The 21056-nt window shown below is 42.4% G+C and overlaps 2 protein-coding genes and 1 long non-coding RNA gene across 4 annotated transcripts; 2 read left to right on the top strand and 1 right to left on the bottom strand.

Annotated features, from left to right (window-relative positions):
- Positions 1-1656: 1656 nt before the first annotated feature.
- Positions 1657-2713, top strand: LOC311104421 (transcription factor 24-like; the record flags this gene model as incomplete). Its single annotated transcript, XM_084146252.1, has 2 exons — positions 1657-2100; positions 2606-2713. The coding sequence occupies 2 exons, from the start codon at positions 1657-1659 to the stop codon at positions 2711-2713; spliced, it is 552 nt and encodes a 183-aa protein (XP_084002378.1).
- Positions 2714-10134: 7421 nt separating this feature from the next.
- Positions 10135-14232, top strand: LOC311104439. Of its 2 annotated transcripts, XR_014610161.1 has the most exons (7): positions 10135-10276; positions 11686-11739; positions 11991-12043; positions 12268-12496; positions 12757-12807; positions 13007-13060; positions 14144-14232. It is a non-coding gene; the product is annotated as an uncharacterized lncRNA (long non-coding RNA). The 2 variants fall into 2 exon arrangements; XR_014610162.1 differs by lacking the exon at positions 14144-14232 and having other exon boundaries at positions 13007-13908.
- A 653-nt stretch (positions 14233-14885) lies between these two features.
- On the bottom strand, positions 14886-20884 carry mcmdc2 (minichromosome maintenance domain containing 2; the record flags this gene model as incomplete). Its single annotated transcript, XM_084146121.1, has 13 exons — positions 14886-15055; positions 15588-15697; positions 16348-16490; positions 16640-16819; positions 17417-17583; positions 17818-18023; positions 18232-18469; positions 18727-18855; positions 19455-19556; positions 19804-19926; positions 20038-20293; positions 20400-20530; positions 20788-20884. The coding sequence occupies 13 exons, from the start codon at positions 20882-20884 to the stop codon at positions 14886-14888; spliced, it is 2052 nt and encodes a 683-aa protein (XP_084002247.1).
- Between the last annotated feature and the right edge of the window lie 172 nt (positions 20885-21056).

Raw genomic sequence — 21056 nt, 5'->3', positions numbered from 1 at the left:
TTGTTCAAAGTTTATTTATTAGCCCTAGCTGTTTCATGGAAATCAGACTATTTTGCGACCTGCAACTCAAGGCACCCTGGCAATTAGTCAATTTTGCATATCACCTTACACTCTAGTCATCTTGTCATCATGGTCTGCTGCAACCATTGGCGTCTGCAACATTAGCACAAAAATATTAGGGACTGTTTATTTGGGCAGGTACCTGATATAGCCCCCTTGAAGCCTTTGGAAAGCAAAGCAATGACAGAGCACTTGGGTAGGAATCAGGTATAGGCTAAGTATAATCAGTTGACGACCCATATCAATGTAATAATACAGATGTGCCCTCTTTATTGATGTGACCATAATATGACGAAAATACATGGTTTGCTCAGCTAGAAAAAATGCTGCCTCTGGTGTTGAAAGGGTTCCCTCCTCTCTCCCCTCTGACAGAAACAAGTTGTGAAAGGGAAAGAGCAGAGTCTCTCCCACTGCCAGGGAGTCTTAAGGGCTTATGATTAATTACTCCGCAGTGTAAGAATGGTCAGCTCTTTGGGTATCCAATAGAGGCTCCTGAGAGTTTTACGCACACACTCAGGTGAGCACTTCGCGCATGGACACGGACCACTGCGCACCTTTTTCCGCGGCCGCGCCTCTTTATAAAGATTATCTGTACTTGGAGCGGCAGGGCTACTTTTCTCCACCTCGTATTGGCGCAGCAGTGGAGTCTGTGGTGCACGATACCTCTCTTTGCATTGCCTTGATGTCATTACTCAAGACGGCGTTTCTGGGGAAATTTGAAGGTAAGTTCTTGGCTTGGAATACATTCAAAGTAATATTATTTTCAGAGGGTTATGAGGTGTTTTGATTTCTTGATAACAGCATCACCATCAAGCAGAGTCAGTTATGTAAACATATTTAATGACGGTGATGGAACGTGCACGGTCATCGGTATTATTTACATTAGTCTGCACCACACCAAATAATGATGCAACTGCCATAGAGCTATTTATTATATGTTTCACATTCTAATGTCAAATTGAACTTGGGAAAGCAGCCTTCTTAGGTCAAGGTTAACACACGTGGGTCTCAGTATGATTATTTTTCAAATGCTTTATTGCAATAATGAAGGAACAATAAAATACGATTATACAAATTCATCACAACAATTTAGTAATGTTGTTATGGCATGTTGATTAAGTACATGTTGCCGATATGCGTAATGAATGCATTATATGGGTAATGCAAATTTAAGTTTACCCAATTGGCCTAATTGGATACAAAATGTGTTGCAATACTATTTTACCATTCATCTTTTTCAAAATGCCTGAATATTCAACGGCATGTTTATACACAAGTTCAAAAGGCACACACAGTTCAAGACAAGGATGAGGATTTTATATGCCTGCCTTAATTTATGTTCAGCAACTAACTTGGCCTGTTACATATCATTTAAATGCATTTGTACACACTTTACGCACACTGGTCAATATACCTACATAAACGTGTACTATTTCTGTAGGCTAATGTAGGCTTATTATAAAATATAAAATACAGATAACTTGTTTTCTTTCAATTACAATCTTGGCGTTTTCAGTTTGTTTAAGTAATAGGCAAGTGAAAATGTACATTCATCAACAAGACATATGTTACCCGTCAGGTTTATAAATGCTCCCTATGGTTGGAAGACAGACGATCCGCATGGATAGTGGAAATGGCCCAGTGACAGTTATGGATGAGAGTCCCACATCCAGCCCCAGCTCCAGCCCCAGTCCTGACATGCTGACCACCGACAGTCGGCGTCCGGAGGCCCTGCAGCACTCTAGGGTGGTCCAGGCGGGTGGCCTCGGTGGCAGAGGGCGGCCGGCAGCAGCCAACGCAGCGCGGGAGAGGAGTCGAGTGCAGACTCTGAGAAGCGCATTCCTGGAGCTACAGAGGACTCTGCCGTCGGTGCCACCAGACACAAAACTGTCCAAGCTCGACGTGTTGATTTTGGCCACCACGTATATTGCCCATCTGACTCGAACCTTGCAAGAGGAGGGGATGGAGGAGGGAGAGAGCAACAGACAAACAGAGGCCTTACACTCGCTGAAAGGTGAAGGTTACCTGCACCCTGTGAAAGTAAGTAGGCCCAATACATTTAGACTTTTGAATTGATATCGAAATTCCATTTGAAACTAACCTGACAAAGAGTGTGATAATTGTGTGTCAGCTCTATTCCATATACCACGTGATAGAATAAAAAAAAACACGATAATAAAAAAAATAGTTTGCTAATAATAATCAATCATGCAGGCATAAAATGCATTTAGCCATCATCGCACAACTTTTTATATTACACAGATCTTTAAAACGAGTAGGCTTCCTATTATGCTTAATTAGTAAAATGATATAGAGAGGAATGGTTATTATTGGTAATTGAAAGCACCAATTTGCACCATAAATTGTGTTCAATTAAATATTTAAATGTATTTCTTACTTCATTTATGTGTGTTCAACTGAAGAATGACTTAAAATAAACTGTTAGCAACATTTTTGTTTCTTCATTTGTTAATTATATTTTCAGTTGCATTGAAATCAGTTAACTGCACTCGCGAAATAATTTGTTCTATTTTTATCTCAACAGAAGTGGCCAATGCGATCCAGGTTATACGTCGGCGCCAGCGGTCAGTTTCTGAACAATTCAAAACAGACAGAAAATCAAGGCGCATCATCGTCGACCTCGCAGACATAACGCTATCCACTGCATACGGGACTTCTCATTTAGACGACCATTAATTAGTAAGACTCTTTCAGCTAAATCCACCCATGAGGACTTTTGAAATGGACAGCAGATTCGTCGTCTGACAGTGCTTTTTATTTATCAAACAACTGAGGTATCTCCTTTTGACTTCAGTATTTTCATGTAAAGGAGAAAGTCACGACTCTTTCAATAGTAGGAACACATTGTAAATTAATATATTATGTGGTTATGTATATAAAATCTGAGAAAGCTCTTATTTTGGCCATGCTGTGTTTCTGCTCCGCTTTCTGCTGTTCTGTGTCTGTTGGAGGGATTCATGTATGTATACTTTTTAGCAATCCCGTGTGTTGCGTAATGAACATTTACACTAAATGCATGTGTGAATAACTTAACATCTGTCATGTGAAGGGGTTGTCAGAATCTCAACAATGGTAGGAGCCTCTTCATTTTCTCTTCGTTTTTTACATAAATAGTTGTAAATGTGTTTGTGGATAATGACTTGAGAAATAAAAATAAGACATGTCTCCCACTCCATCGGTTGTAAATACGTTTACTGAGATTTACTAGTCTAAGTAGCCTAAATGAACATGTTCTGTCATTGAAGACAGACTTTATCTCTTAAAAATCAAGAGGGATTCCATTTTATTATTTGCCTAAAAAGGGAATTATGAGTTGACATTCTTGGAAATATGCACTTTTTTTTTTGCATGTATGTGCAGTCAGATAAATATATTAGTTAAATATAGTTCACATAATAGTCTGTCTAGGAAGGTGTATTGATAATCATACATTAGTGGGTTTTATTAGGCCTATTATATATTTTACACAAATGCACAATTTTGCAACCACAACAAACTCCTCATTACAATAAATGTTCATGCATTTCAAGGCACATATTGTGGAATGTATTATAGGCCCTAAGCCTATTCAAAATGGTAGTGACTCTTTCAGTGTGGTTTATTGTGTGTCTAGATGCCGCGTTCAAAACAACTGGGAACTCGGAACTGGGAACTCGGAAATCTCCGACTTTTGACTTCAGTGTGTTCAAAACAACTGGGAACTCGGAAAAAAAAACGAGCTCCGACTGGGAAAAATCAATTTGAACGTCATTCAACTCGGAATTCCAACTCGGGAAGTCGGGCCTCTTCTAGAGCTCCGACTTTCCGAACTGAAGATCACTGAAGTCATGATTTGACCTCCCAGTTGTTTTGAACTCGGCAAGAGGCCACTTCTATTAAAGGGATAGTTCGGGATTTTGGCAATTAATAAAAAATAAAATGTATCTACTTCCCCAGAGTCAGATTAACTGGATATAATTGTTATGTCTCTGTGTTCAGTTTGAAGTAAGTTGCCAACTACCGTTAGCACAATTGCTAACTAGCGTTAGCGCAATGACTGGAAGTCTATGGGAACAGCTAGCAAGGGGAAATCGATAAAGGGCCTTATTGCCAACATCCCGAACTATCCCTTTAAACTATAGCCTAACTTTTGAGATAATTCTGGCATTATGAAGTTGAAATCGAACTGACAGAGATCAACTTAGAAAGTGCACTTTTATGTAGGCTACTCAGACACTGTTACACTGCTGAAATGTGCAAATTGGAGACTTAGCATAATATTCAAAAGAAAAACTGATAGTAATTTGTATTTCCATGTTTTTTTATACACAATCAGTGGCAAGTCTATTAGGTACACCCATCTATACTGAACAAAAATATAAAAGCAACATGTAAAGTGTTGGTCCCATGTTTCATGAGCTGAAATAAAAGATCCCAGAACATTTCCATACGCACAAAAAGTTTATTTCTCTCAAATTTTGTGCACAAATTTGTTTACATCCCTGTTAGTGAGCATTTCTCCTTTGCCAAAATAATCCATCCACCTGACAGGTGTGGTATATCAAGAAGCTGATTAAACAGCATGATCATTACACGGGTGCACCTTGTGCTGGGGACAATAAAAGGCCACTCTAAAATGTGCAGTTTTGTCACACAACACAAAGCCCAGATGTCTCAAGTTTTGAGGGAGCGTGCAATTGGCATGCAGACTGCAGGAATGTCCACCAGAGCTGTTGCCAGATAATTTAATATTCATTTCTCTACCATAAGCCACCTCCAACGTCGTTTTAGAGAATTTGGCAGTACGTACAACCACAGACCACGTGTAACCACGCCAGCCCAGGACCTCCACATCCGGCTTCTTCACCTGCAGGATCGTCTGAGACCAGCCACCCGGACAGCTGATGAAACTGAGGAGTATTTCTGTCTGTAATAAAGCCCTTTTGTGGGGAAAAATTAATTCTGATTGGCTGGGCCTGGCTCCTCAGTGGGTGGGCCTGGCTCCTAAATTGGTGGGCCTATGCCCTTCCAGGCCACCCATGGCTGCACCCCTGCCCAGTCATGTGAAATCCATAGATTAGGGCCTAATTAATTTATTTCAATTGACTGATTTCAAGTTTCAAGTTTTAATGTCACATGCACAAGTAAAGTGAAATGCCTTTCCTGCAAACTCAAAACCCAACAATGCAATAATCAGTAACAATGTAATACTAGAAAAAAACACAAGATGAACTGTAACTCAGTAAAATCATTGAAATTGTTGCATGTTGCATTTATATTTTTGTTCAGGATAGTACCAGGTTGGACCCCCTTTGCCTCCAGAACAGCCTGAATTCTTCAGGGGAATGGATTCTACAAGGTGTCGGAAACGTTCAAACGTTTGGTATCAAGGTACAATTGATACAATTTGCTACAATTGGTATCATGGGACCTAACGTGTGCCAGGAAAACATCCCCCACACCATTACACCACCGCCACCAGCCTGTACTGTTGACACTAGGCAGGATGGGGCCATGGACTCATGCTGCTTACTCCAAATCCTAACTCTGCCATCAGCATGACGCAATAGGAACCGGGATTCGTCGGACTAGGCAATGTTTTTCCATTCCTCAATTGTCCAGTGTTGGTGATCGCGTGCCCACTGGAGCCGCTTCTTCTTGTTTTTAGCTGATAGGAGTGGAACCCGGTGTGGTTGTCTGCTGCAATAGCCCTCAGTGACAAGGACCGATGAGTTGTGCGTTCCGAGATGCCGTTCTGCACACCACTGTTGTATTGCGCCGTTATTTGCCTGTTTGTGGCCCGCCTGTTAGCTGGCATGATTCTTGCCATTCTCCTTTGACATCTCTCATCAACGAGCTGTTTTAGCCCACAGGACTTCCGCTGACTGGATGTTTTTTGTTTGTCGCACCATTCTCGGTAAACCTTGACATTGTCGTGTATGAAAAGCCCAGGGGGCCGTCCGTTTCTGAGATACTGGAACCGGCGCGCCTGGCACCAACAATCATACCACGCTCAAAGTCGCTTAGGTCACTTGTTTTGCCCATTCTAACGTTTAATCGAAACAGTAACTGAATACCTCGATGCCTGTCTGCCTGCTTTATATAGCAAGCCACAGCCCTGTGACTCACTGTCTGTAGGAACAAGCCATTTTCGTGAACGGGGTGGTGTATCTAATAAACTGTCTACTGAGTGTATATTTCCACACTAAGATGATAATGCCCTTTTAGTGTAAGAGCTGTTTGAAAAGACTGCCTGAAATTTCAGCCTGTTTTGGTGGGATGGAGTTTTGGCCTGCCTGGTGACAGTTAATAGACCAATAAGAAAGAGAGTTCCAAACCTCTCTGCCAATAACATCTCGTTTTCACCTTTCCCCTCCCCACTCAGACCACTCCCAGAGAGTAGTAGAACAATTATTGCTTGAGAAATTGATCTTTGCTAAGGCATATTTTTGAAAATGTTAATTGAAAACAATCACATTAAGGTACTTAATTGTTACCCAGAAATGATTTGGTATTGAGATCAAAACGGCTGCATTGGACCTTTAATTCACATGCGAAATTGCCAAAACACAGATTCATTTAAAACACCGTTTTCAAAAGTTAGCTGTCTCATAATAATATAGACAAGTTTTTGAGCCGTTTCCGCTCTACTTCCTGAACTCCTCCCGTCGATGCAATCCAGTTCCGTTCTGCCGGGCTGGGTTTGTTTTGCTAGCTAGCTCCGTTGTGCCGACAAAGCACTGATATCGCAGTGACAAAGAGGATATAAAAATTACAATTACAACATGAAGAAAATTGGTTCGGGAACGACGTGTGCGGTAGTTGGTTGCAAAAACTCGAGAAAGCACCTGAACGAGTGGTTAGATAGAGAGTGCTACGACCACAAACCAGCTACAAAGAGGCAATGACCATACGCTCCATTGTTAACATTTTTTCGCAAGCCTGATACCGACTCGGAATCAAGGACCTGGCTGAAGGCATTGAATCTAAAGAAACCACCCCTCAACGTTTTTGTTTGTTCCTATCACTTTGTTGACCAAAAACCTACCAAGGATAATCCTTTCCCAGAGTTGTGGTTGGGATACAATCGCCCTCCCCAGCCAAATAGGCGTCAACTCACCCAGCGGACCACTGCCTCCTCCCAGATAAAGAAACGCAGACTTGAATCTGAGGGTAAGTTCAGCAACTTTAGCTATGAAGCTGACAATACTGTTAATTATGAAGAAGTTGTCATACATTAACATTGCTACCGATATTTTGCTAAGGCAGTTGATTGTTTTGGAGATGTGACAAACAATGCCCACGATAGCTACATCATTAATTGTGTGTGTGTGTGTGTGTGCCTGCCTGCGTGTGCCTTAGTCTACATCATAAATACAATGCAAGGTGGCAGGCTGTTGTGATGATGATTGTGTGTGTGCGTGTGAGTGCAATGTTGTAGTACACATTTTTCCATTGTGATGTTTGTAGTGAGAGGACTCTATGCCTGCATTAATTTTGCTCCATCCATGTTTTCTCTTCCCCTTTTTAGATGCTCCAGAAACCTGTCAGCCTGTCTGTGAGGCCGAGCCTGCTACACCAAAATTTCGAGATGCCCAGACCCAATGGGTAGCCAATGTCCGCATACATGTGGAAAGAGCAATCCAGAGACTGAAGGTGTTTAAGATTTTATCCCAGAATGTTCCCATCAGCATGGCACCGAAACTGGACAACATCTTAACCATCTGTGCTGGCCTAGTTAACCTGAAGAGTCCACTGATCAGTGAGGTTTAGAATCTTGCCCTATGTCCCTGTCTACAAACACCCAGCCATGTTGTTCATTAAATACAGATAAACACAACAAATACTGCGTGCATTGTATTTTTAAATATTATATATGAATATTTTCATAGTGATGTAATTGTGTGGGCTGCTTTTGTATTTTACTTTTTAATACCTGTTGAGATTAAACACACAATCTTTCTTGTTGAAGCCATTTGTTTAGTTTCCTCAAAACAATTCATTAATCGAGTGTTATTTATGTACAGTATGAGCTTACTATGAATTATGAACTGTGTTAAAATAAATTGTAGCACTCTAAGGATTGAAATTACATCAAACTTTATTTTCACTCAAACAGTAGGCACACTGATATATTGCACAGCATAAAGAGATCATGTAAACAATGGACATCTGTTGGCTCCTGTGGGCATGACCTAAATAAGGCAGTTTATTTTGGTTTTAAAATGCTGAGATATTTACTGCAGAACTGTAACCTTCCCTCAACAAAATCATCAACAATTTTCGGGAGCATGTGGGCAAAGTAGAATGTGCGCAGCCTTATGATATGCCCCTGGACAAAGCCTTGGTCGTAGGGTACTTCGATTTCTAGGTGCTCAGTTTTGTTCCAGATCACCAACCTGGAGTGCTGAAGCCCTGTGCAGTGCATCCCAATTTGTACCTGCTTGTAGTAGCCTTTTGGACCATTGCAGGCAATATGGTAATCTACCCTATCTCCGTTTGCCACAGTTGTGATTTCGCAGTTCTTTGTTGCCAAAAATTCTGCAAGTGACTTGTTTCCCATCACAGGTGATTTGATCTCCAACAGAATGTCGTTGTTTATCACTCCATCGGGAGATGCTGCAAGCCACGGTTCCTTTTCGCACACCACTAAGCCTTTGGTTTCAATGCTGTTGCCCAGAGTTTCCAAATAGTCCCTTGCAAGTTCCTCCCCCTCCGCTCCTTGACGGGTTGCGGCATTGCCACGGAAGGATGGGTGTAAGTGTTCTGACAAAAACTTGTCAGGCGCCGTGGTTGAGCGAATGGGCACCTTTCTAGCTGTGCTCGCTGTGATGCGCACTCTCCGAGCATTGTCCGTCTGTGCAGGCACGCCCGGTTTTCCCCTGTCTCACAGCATTTTCTACCTAGAGAGATATAGTAAAAACAGTGCATAGATATTATAATGGGTTCACTGCACACATGTCATATGATGTAACACGAATATGAAGAAAATGCGTTATTATCATAATTCAATTATGAGCGCGCTTATCTAAACGGCACCTAAAAGCTGTCTCAAAGAACCAGCAAAAGTAATGATTATGAATATGTAAAATATTGCAATGAGACATTTTAATTGTTTATTCATAAACAAGTGTTCGGTTCATGCATAAGCTCCAGTTCAGGCCGGAGCCTTATGTTGTCATTATCTATTGTCTGTCTGCTATATTAAAATTAAGATACAATTAATACAAAACAAAATTCGCTTTAAAGGCTTTGTTCTTTCTGTTTTGAGGTGTCTGTGAAAGTTTGAAAGTCTTTAGTGCCGCTTTCAGAGCGCTCACGTCCGTAATGGAGAACTGTCGTAGGCCTAACATTGTTTTTTCCTCATAAATGCAAACACGAAAATTAAAACACAAAATAGTGTTTTTTTTTTAATAACAAATTTATGGATTTATAGCGTTTTGAAAAAAAGACATAGGCCTAGGCTACAATGGTCAAATAATTACCTTCCACAGGATCGCAGCTGAGTGGGAACAAGATCTCCCTGGTCCAGCAACACACGTACATCCCGCAGTTTTGACTTCTCCAGCTTCAGTTACCAGCACCCAAGCATTATGCCATGCATTGTTCAAACACTGGCTAGGCTCTACATTTGCTTTCAGATAAACAAAACGATCATGTTTGTATGACATGACACAACCGACTTTGTTGCTGTGCAGATATTGATATGCCTCGGAGGCTTTCAGATTGTCCATTGCTTTTCCATCTATTGCCATGGATTGCACGAAGTAGGAGCAAATCTTGCTGTATGTTATGTTGGGCCACGTCGTCATGTTATCCTCCCAGTTCTGCACTGAATTCGGGTGGAGGAGAGTAACGCCATCTCCAGTCAAAGTAGTAGAACCGTGTTCCCAAGCTAGCGTCGACATCGCTGTGTTTACACCGGCAGACGTTGTGTAAACAACTTCCGGCGGAAATGAAATGCATTTGTGTGGAGTTATGGCGCCACCCGTGATACAGCGCGTAAACTTGTCTATATGAAACCGTGTAGTGTGTTTTTGGTAGTTGCCTGCGTGATGTGTGCTCAGACTGCGCATGTCAATAAAGATGAAGCAGGAAGTCTTATCTTTCTTTCTGGAAGAAGAACGAAGGAGGACGCATGGAGCTTGAATGCGCTCACACCAAGATTATTTTTTAAATGAGCAATAACTTGTTGAATTCCCCGTTCATTCAACAGGTAGGTGGCTAATAACATTAGGCAGTCAGCTTTATTTAATAATAATGCAATTCGGTGTTTTAGCTAGCTATATAAAATACCAGGAACTGCCAGAACACTAGCTAGCCTGGTAGCTAACCTGAACACCAATGTAATGTTACCTCCGTCAAAATAAGGATTTTACCTGCCCTTAAAAATGGATTCTAAATAATTTTGTTTACTAAAGTAGTTTTCTGTAAGATATTGGAAACGTCCCGTTTCAAAGAGCAAGGATACAATTGTATTCACTATGTTAGTAAGCAAACAGTTTGCTTGCTACTGCGCTCGAGGGCCACGAATCCATGCCACTGACCACGTGAGTTGGCAGACTTGCCTCTCCATAATGTAGCTAGTGTTAGGGTAAGCGAGACAGACTGGTAATGTATGGATATTGTCTGTAAAAGGGTGCAGCTCATTATTTCATTTCTTTAATAATCATTAACTTAGTTTGCAAATTAACCACTGATTTCCCCATGTTTATGCTCAAATTGGTGCAGACATTTGATGCACTTGTGTCGGTGTATGTGGGCTGTTGGCAATCACAATATATTATGGATCATTTTACCAAAATAAGTTAACGTTTTAAACTAATTTTGAAACCTACTATCATGTCTGGTCATGTGAATAGAATGGGCCCATGGTCAAGAAGAAATCATGACTCATCGAACGGTGTATTTGGGCCTAAACGTCCCAGCAGTATTGTAATAAATCATACTGTCAGCTGCTTGTCCCAGATCCGATGATATATGGCCCCTTTGTCATTTCGGCCCATATTGTTAGTAAGGTTACTGCACACTAGCTCTGGTCACGGATCAAATGATACCATGGTGGTCGGGTAATTGTCTTCGCAATGACTTCATTGGGGAATCTCGACTTTGGACTTCTCCAAAAGGAGTAAAGGTCGTGACCTGCTGTTGAACCTTCCTTGGAAAGGCTGTAGTGTGGGCTTGCATTGTGCAGTGCTCCCAAGCTGTGTTACATGTGCCCCCTGACCCTAAGTTCATTAGTCATCTTAGCTGTCTCGTTGAGTTCTAGGTGCATTGGCTATTCCTTCAGTACAGCTTATCCATGCAAGATGAAAATCAATAGCGCCACACCGGCTAAAGGGCAATTACTTGGGAGTACTATTTTTGGACGTCAGACTTTTTCAAAGTGCAGAATGCTTCCCATAGATCTGAAAATGTGGCTCTTCAATATCTTGGAATATATGCGTAGAAGATTTGCGTGTTATGACTAGGCCTATCTGAATCCCAGAATTAGCTGAACCTTGAATTTGGCCAACTCGACAGCTGTGTAAGCTGTGACTTGTGACGAAATCTAGTTAAGCGTTTCAAATATACAGCAGCAGGAATTTCACTTTAGGTTTAATGGAATTTGTGTTTCTCTTATAGCTTTCATGGACTTGAAGGAGATTGAAGGTTCCAGACGTCCTTTGTTGTACTGAGGTGAGTCGTCCATTATTAAACCCGCAAGGGTTTTTTAAAGGCCCTAGAATTTGCTATGCTTGTCTGATCTGACAATACTGGAGTTGTGATGAGTTATCATGTTTGCCGTTTACCCATCTGACTAAATTGGGTTGCTGAGACTGTGACTAACTGAACTACCAGTATAATCACAATTGACCATACCACAACTGTCAGTCAAATTTGATTTATTCTTGTTGCAAAGTTCATTTTCAGTTTTCTTTTTCTCACAGGTTTAATGTTTTTTGGGGATAGATAGTGCTGGCTATGCCGCTAGTGTACTGAGGTGAGTTAATTCCTAACTATAAGCTGTGCTCTGCTAGTCGGTGCTTCTGCTGGTATTGTGATGACTTCACACATTTGCCGTTTACCCATCTGACTAAATTGGGGTGTTGAGACTGTGACTAACTGAACCACCAGCATTATTCTAACTAAAGAATACCATTTCAACCCACAACCTCTCGATTGGAGACCAATGATCATCAGTATAATAATGTTTTTATCCCACAGATCTGATTGGCTGGCAGGGTACTGAAGATGCTATAAAAGATCTACATCAGGGGTGTCACTCATTCCATGGTGGGCCTAGTGTCTGCGGGTTTTGCCTTTTCAATTGAGGCCTAGACAACCAGGTGATGGGAGTGACCTTAATTCATGGAGTATAAGGGAGGAGCGAAAACCCGCAGACACTCGGCCCTCTGTGGAATGAGTTTGACATGTGATCTACGTCTTGTTTTTGGTGAGTTAGGCCTACACATTCTCATTTCCACAGGCATTAACCAACTAGTATACAACCAGCCCACTTGAGTGGCCTGTTTGAAATCTGTTTTCCCTTTTGTTAATGTTGCTACTGGAGTTGTGATGAGTAATCATTTTGCCGTTTACCCATCAGACCATTATTGGGGTGCTGAGAATGTGACTAACTGAACTACCAGTATTCTGAGATGTATTTTACATCACATCAAATGATCATTTTAACAAGTTTCTGTTCTTTCATAGAGTTAATGGGCCAGGATGGGGATTGAAGACTGATGTAAATCTTGCCATGTGGTGAGTTTTTTTTACATTTTTGATTGGCATAAGTGCATGAAACTGGAGTTGTGATGAGTTCTACATTTTGCCGTTTACCCATCAGACTAAATTGGGGTGCTGAGAATGTGACTTCCTGAACTACAGTATAATTGCCTGCATATTTTGCCGAACTACAATCAAATGATAGTCATGCTAATAGACTGTTCTTCTCTCCTAGATTGGCTTGTTGATCCAGTACGTGGAGTATGAAGACTTAAATCTCAACCCTATGGTGAGTGTCTCTGAGGGCTGAAAGTAGCCAATTGTTTTCCTTCAGTAGTCTTCTGCTGGAGTTGTGATGACTTCTCACTTTTGCCGTTTACCCATCTGACTAAATTGGGGTGCTGAGACTGACTAACTGAACTGCCAATATTAGCATTGATCATTATAGGTAGACACTGAGATATTGTATAGATGGTGGGTCAATTTCCACAACTAACTGTTGAAGCGTGAGCATCTCGCTTAGCTCAATATCTGCGGTGCTCCTCGTGGCAGCGGCATTTTGCAGAGTCTACCTTCAATCATTAAACTTGCAATCCATGACTAAGGTTTGAGACTTATGTTATTTCATCATGCAGGATTGTTGGACCTGCAGTAGGGGAGTTTTTTTTTCTCTCCTGGTTTGTGAGGTGTTGACTAAGCTTTTTCTACCCATGTTCAGTAATTTTTACTGGAATTCTGATGCCTTTTTTGACATTTCTGCTGATTTTACACTGCTGAAAAGCCATTAATCTGAATTACCAGCGTTATAACTAAACCCACGATGGTAGAAAGTTAAGTAATATCTCATTAGACTTAATCATTACACTATCAATGAAGAAACTGGTAATTTTACTTATTTTTGGCGAGTTTAACTGATTTCTTCTATTCATTGACACAATTCAAGGTTTGGAAGGCGAATGTGACCCTTGAGACCTAAACTATCACCCTATTTTCACTTGCCTGTCCAAAAAAGCACAACCGTGGTCTCAATGAGACTCCCCTGCCTAAATTTAAGGTTAAATGTTTATTTTTAATCTGATTTTATTCTGCCCTGTTATGTGTTCAAAGTTATGAAATAAAATATTATTTTGTGCTACACTAATCGCAATCTTTTTTCTGCCTATGTTGAATTACTGTATCAAATGAATGACTGTAAGTCGCTTTGGATAAAAGCGTCTGCTAAATGGCATTATTATTATAAATGACATTTCATGAACTATACAACAAAAATATGAATGCAATGATTTTACTGAGTTACAGTTCATATAAGGAAATATGTCAATTGAAATAAATAAATTGTGCCCTAATCTATGGATTTCACTTGACTGGGCAGGGGTGCAGCCATGGGTTGGCCTGGGAGGGAATAGGCCCACCCACTGGGGAGCCAGGCCCAGCCAGTCAGAATGAGTTCATCGCCACAAAAGGGCTTTATTACAGACACTACTCAGTTTCATCAGCTGTCTGGGTGGCTAATCTCAGACGATCCCGCAGGTGAAGAAGCCGGCTGTGGAGGTCCTGGGCTGGCGTGGTTACACGTGGTCTGCGGTTGTGAGGCCGTACTACCAAATTCTATAAAATGACAGGTGGTGTATGGTAGAGAAATGAACATGCAACAGCTCTGGTGGACGTTCCTGCAGTCAGCATGCTAATTGCACACTACCTCAACTTGAGACATCTGTGGCATTGTGTTGTGACAACTACACATTTTAGTGTTTTTTTATTTTGTATTATCCCCAGCACAAGGTGCACCTGTGTAATGATCATGCTGTTTAATATGCCACACCTGTCAGTTGGATGGATTATCTTGGCAAAGGAGAAATGCTCACTAACAGGGATGTAAACAAATTTGTGCACAAAATGTGAAGCTGTTGTGCGTATGGAACATTTATCAGCTCATGAAACATGGGACCAACACTTTACATGTTGCATTTATATTTTTGTACTCAGTAGCTCAAATTTCACCATTTAAATTCTATTGGATACCTAAACTATATTTTTACCCAAAATAAAACAAGCTTTGCACTAACCCATACATAGAATAGAAACATACCGATATCCTTTACTTAGCTGTGGTCCTATTCCTCCTCAGTGATGTAGCTGGTGGCCCCGGGTGCGTAGGCGTAGACAAAGTGCATGATGCTCTGGTGAAGCTGCTCCAGGATCAGGTCTCGCCTGTGGAGAGCTTCCAGGTCACACAGGTCACAGGGAAACGCTGCGTCGGGTGGGATAATGAGCGCTGAGGCTCCTGTTCGTAGAGGGAGCAGTCCCCAGACCAACTATCAGGGTAAATGTAGACTACAGTCCACACTGACTGCTATTACTAGAGCAAAGACGATCATAGCCAGGATACACTCTTGCCTATAGCTATTACTAGAGATGACCCCTGTAGAGACCATCCCCTGACAAGGTTGGATTCTCCAGTCTCTACTCTCACTGTGACAGATGTAATTAGAGCAAGACCTAGGCATGGCTGCAGGAAGATTTACCCCGCTCTGCTGACGTATTTTTCTCTGCTTATACAGGAGTAATAAAGACATAGTGCACTTTTTTTTTGTATTTGGACCTAGGGATTTGGCACTGTAGTCCCCAGACAAACCCTCTGGATACAAGGTTGGACTGCGACAGTATAACTAGAAATGGTGCAGAGTCTGGAGGGGTTTGTTCTTGTACTGTCAGTTATCCAGGCTGTGTGAAGGTAGTGGTGATTTCAACATGGCAGCAAATGAGATCTATGAGTTTGGCTGCTGACGTAGCCTCCGGTCCTGTGAGTGTCCTACCGTGTCTGAGAGTGATGGCGTTTTCACACAGCAACACAGCGATCACTGCATCCTCCTCCAGCACTGTGCTCCTCAGACACAGCTTACTGTGGGCCTCAGCCAGGGAGATCCTTGAAGAAACACGCCAATAAAGACAATTATACTGTCTCCATAGGGACATTTTGTAGAAGTAAACAAATATTGTTATTGATTCTGTTGCCCAAAGCTAACAAAAAGAGCTGAGCAGAATATACTGTGATAAATGGTACAATAACCACAAAATAAACATTAAGAATGATACTATGCAAAGAAATACACATCGTGTGGGAACAGGCTTTCAGATCTGGAAAAACCTGCCTCTGTTAGTTCTGAATGATTAGCCTTTTTAAAATATTTTTTATATATTGTGCTCCTGATGAAATTGGGTTTATTTTTACTGTGCACTTTCACACAATCTGACACCACTGAAAAGATTTTCCAAACTAGATGAAAAATAGTATTTTGAGACAGGCACCCATTAATAGGTTCTGTAAATGAATGATTGAGCTCCACCTTGTGGAGAAATATGACATTACAGAGAACACTGCTAAAGCACAAGATGCTGCAGGTGCCCTGAGAATTTGAAGGGCCTTTTTTATTTTATCCATTGTTAACATCAGGGATTTGACAAATGCCCAAGTTAAACACTACAATAAGTAAAAGGGTGATTTGTGCATAAATATGAAACATGGTAAGATTTAAATGAATAACCCTCAGCATGCGATCAGTGGTATGCCCTTACAGTAGCTTGATGGAGGCCACTGACACCTTTGCACCATGGCCCGAGTCTGAGCGGACCCTTCTGCTGGCCATGTAATAGCCATGGATCATCATCTCTGCCCCAGGGCTCAGCTCTGTCTGGATCCCTTGGGCGTGGGCCAGGAACTGGGTGAAGGAAAAGAGCACAATGTTAAGTCAAAATGTAGTCTGTCAAAAAGCACTAAGAGTTTGCAGATGTATTTTATGTGTGCCATATATTACATGAAAAGGTGAAAATCAGCCTTACATGGTGTGTACAGTATTGTGTGGTTTACCTCCTGGTAGTCCTGTGTGGTAAACTGTATGCAGGATGGGTAGAGGGGCTCTCCGGGCTGCACTGCCTGCCTGAGGGTGTGTACCGTCTGGGCTAGCAGGGCCTGCTCTCCCCCTGCCTCCCGACAAAGGATCACCAGACCAAAGGCCTCAGCAAGCTGGGCAGGGACCGGGCCCATGTCCTACACACACAATGGATAACATATTTTTATGTGGCTGGTAGCTAATTTTGTAAAAATAATTTGACCTACTACCTTAACATGGAAGTACTGTATTTATCAGTACTATATTTACCATTAATATATTTACCAGTACTATATTTAACAGTACAATATTTACCAGTACTATATTTACCACTAAAGCACTACATTAGTACTACAGTTTCTTGTGCATCCTGAATTGGCACTGAGGCCAAAGTGGAGGGGAACCTGAAGGCGTTGTCTATTCTCAAGGGCTGGGTTTGTTTGGGCGGCAGCCTGTTCCCTGAGTGGAAGCAATTAACTACTTATTCTGAAGATAATAAATTGTCTCCCCTTCCGGCTGGCTCTGAGAGATTTGACATTTCTGGAACACATTATCTCTGCCAGTGCTGAGTGCTATTGGCATTGTGTGGTAGGAGAAAAGGCTTCAAACTGCTCACATGGAATAGATTTGTTGCAGAATCACCATATCAGACAACAACCCAATGGGGACACATCAGAGGCACTCACATTTATCAAGTGCAGTAGTCCAATAAATTTGAATCGTAATGTAAATTAAACAACACAGTGAAAGCCCACCACTGTTCCTAGCACTATACTGTCATTCCTGGTGGTCTTCTTTGAGGGGGCTGTGGAGTCTGCCAGGGCCCAGAAGCTGCACTGGACAGGGAAGGAGATCTGCTGGTCAGCATCCTCTCCATACTTCTTCCCTGGGATGATCACAGACACTGTCCGACTTTCCAGAACTGGGTGGGGAGGGAGAGCGGTCAAAGGTGAACTAACTGTTGGGGGTGGATAGAAGGCAAAGGCCCAGTGTGAAACCAATCCCTTGGTTTATACACTCAAATAACCTACTCTATACTTTGTGTATCATAGGAGGTGCCATAATGTTTCTTCATTGTTTCATAGCTTTGACAAGACAACACATTAGCTACAGCCCTAGGCTGGCCCTAGGCTACAAGGTAAGCAGGGCTCTGTACCTGACTGAAGGGCGTCCATCTTGTCCTTCCTGTGGTGGCCCAGGTCCCCGAGCATGCAGACGCCTCCGGTGGCCAGCAGGGCGGAGCCAGCGTGGATGTTAGCCGTGCCCGCTCCGTGATCATCACGGGAAAGAGAGGCAAACATCTCCCCTGTCGCAGGGTGTCTCACCCCACGGCCAGCCAGTCCCAGGCTGTACGTCATCAGCCTAAGACAGGGGGTAACGGAGGCTGGCTCTCTCAACTATCCATTTATGCTGTTGACTTGAATATGGGCATAGTACAATTTTATTGCAGTGATGTTATTGTTTTGGTAATTTGGTCAGTGTATTGTGCTTCCTAAGAACTTGGTTGATTGATTGACTGATTCAAAGATTGATTCATTGACTGTCTGACTGAAGGATTATAATGTAGGACCTGTCCAGTATGAGTGTGTCAGTAGTCAGGGCTAGCAGGTCCAGGCAGTGCAGTGAGTCTGGGTTGTCCCCCCGGCCCTGGACCAGGCTGAGCAGCAGGCCCAGCTTCAGAGTGCTGTACAGGCCCGGGGGAACCACTGCGGAGCCAAACGAGTTAGCCACGATGGCAGAGAACCTCCAGGGGGAACAGGCTGTGGCCGTCAACAGGGCCTGGAAGTTAGAGCTGATGGTGCCAGTGTCTGGGGGTGTGGTTGGAGGAAAAGAAGAGGGGTGGAGTGAATCTACTGGAGTGTGAGGTGTTATTATTGCACATACTGTGTTCTGTTATAAGCAAGTCAGAGGTCACAGTCCTCACACACAAGGACACACATCCACGCACATGCATGTTCCCTTTGAATGGCTTTCTCAGAGAAGCTGAAAACCAGACCTATAGATTATGAATAGGATTTAATGTAAGCTGATCTATACCATTGTAAGCATGCATATAGGTCCTTACATTCAGGCTCCCACGGTTTAACGTTATTGGCCTCCACACTCCAGGTGACGTTGGGCCACTGGTGGACATGGGCCGGTATGCCCAGCACCCTGTACAGACGTCCAATCCTCATGGAGTTACACAGCTCATCTACAACGTTGTGAGGGAAACAAAACCATAACACTCAGAGGGGTTGTCCAGTTCTGTCCTGCAGTCTCCTAATTATTTGAGGAACATGCAAGGCACCTACACACCCCTGCCAAGCACAACACAGGAACCAGGCCCTTGGAACAAAGATCTCACTGTGTGTGCGTTGTGCGATTCAACTAATGAGTGTTCCTTACACTTATTAACATATATGTTTAGTAACGTGAGCCCGCTGTGTTGAATTCCTCCAGAAGACTAGGTCAACAGAATATGCTAATACTGGCACTGAGAATCACTGCTCTCTCAGGGGTAATGGCTGGACAATGTTATTGGAGGGCACAGGAACACCTAATATCTCACCCAGGGGCACTACTGCGTGGCTGGCTACTCAAACCTCTGTTTACTTGAACTCTCCCCCACAGGATTTTGGCTCCAAAATTACGTTTGTCATCGAAAAGGAATAGAAAATTCATAACAAACTTCTAACAATTACTTTTCTAAGGAGATATCGAAGTCACATCTATTAAAAACGAAATCATAACTTGCATTATGTGAACATTACAAAACGTTTGGGCAAAATTATCATTATTATGTGAGCTTACCTCTGAGAAACAGGGTAACAGACTGGTACCTGAGGGCGCTGGGAGGATGGACTTTCAGGACATCTAGTGCTTTGACATGGATCAGCTCTACAAGCTGCTTGTCTGTTTCAAAACCATATTATGCTTACATTAACATTTACATTACAAAGGTCAGTCATTTAGCAGAAACTCTTATCCAGAGCGACTTACAGTTAGTGCATCCATCTTAAGGTGAGACAATCACATTCAAGTAAATGTTTCCTCAATAAAGTAGCTATCAGCAAAGTCAGTGCTAGTAAGAAGTGACGAGCTACATGTAAGCATGACACGTGAGGCTACTTCTTCAAGTATCATTTAGGGACATTCTCACCCCCCAGCACCCGGAACTTGATATCCTCTTTGAGGTGAGAGGAGCAGAGCAGGCAGCTGAAGTCACTCCTCACTGTGGCTGACTCAGTGGCTCCGGGTGCGTGCACTCTGATGTGATGGAACCCTGAGGATAACATCATATTACAGAATTTTAAATTGTTTTGTAAATGGCATTACCGTAATGTTATGAAAACAGAAATAGCGTGGCACCCAGGTTACTTGTAATCAGGCCTACCTGTTGAGCAGGGGCAGTCTGACTCAGAACAGAGAAACCTGGCTCCCTGTGTGTACTTTGTGACCCTCGTCATCGCGATGACCAGGCCCTCCATGGCAACGGGCCTCATGGGGCCATAACCACAGGGAAACTCACAGAGATCCATGGTGTACTCAGGGAACGGAGGCAGGTGTGTAAACTTCAGGATCACATTCACCTGACTTTCTGTGTGTATTTTCTCAATGAGGGAGAGTGTCTTTATTGACAGAAAACAAACCTGAAAGAGGAGTGACAAAAAAACATAAATACTGGTATGTTCCAAATTCAAGGTTTGAATAAGGGGTAATGTAATGGTAATGTAATGGGAGATGTTTTGGACTTACAGATTGAAATAGTGATGTAGCTTTGAGGGGGTCATGGAGCACACAGTCACCCAATCTAGGATCCAGTTCTATTATGTCTGAAGGGTTAACACTGATACAGAACCGATACACAGCCTCATTTCGCTGGATATCTGAAGGAAATAGGAACTTGGGTGACATTAGAGTTGACTTTATAATAGCTAAATCAATCAATTAACATATAATCATCAGTTATTTAACAGCTTGCTGTCATCTATGAAGGACTGCGTTTCACATGTCACCACATCCCCGAGTGGGTACAGGGTTGCCTAGGTTACCCCGTCCTCAGGAGTCACACACAATCCCATTAGCTAGCTAACACTGATCGAAAGCGCTCTCTAGCTAGCCTACCACCGCCCCTAAAACTTACCGTTGAATGGTTTGCAGTCTTCGGCAAGTTTAAGAAGAGCTCCACTTCTGTCTAGAAAATACAAAACTGACTCTTTCAGTAAGAAAACTTCCTCCATTTTCTGTTACCGACTGACTAGCTAGCTAAAGCTTTTGCTGAAGAGAGAGTCACACGGTCAAGCTAGCACGCGACCTGAACATTCGAACTGCGCTCGCCAACGCCAACTTTAGGGCATAGACAGACAAGTCCCCCCATCTCCGTAATAAAAAAGACATCGAAAAACACACAAA

Source organism: Coregonus lavaretus (assembly GCF_964263955.1).
Source record: "Coregonus lavaretus genome assembly, chromosome: 2".
In the NCBI taxonomy this organism is placed as follows: Eukaryota; Metazoa; Chordata; class Actinopteri; order Salmoniformes; family Salmonidae; genus Coregonus; species Coregonus lavaretus.
The sequence above is the reverse complement of the archived record's forward strand: the minus strand, read 5'-3'. Positions and strand labels throughout refer to the sequence as shown.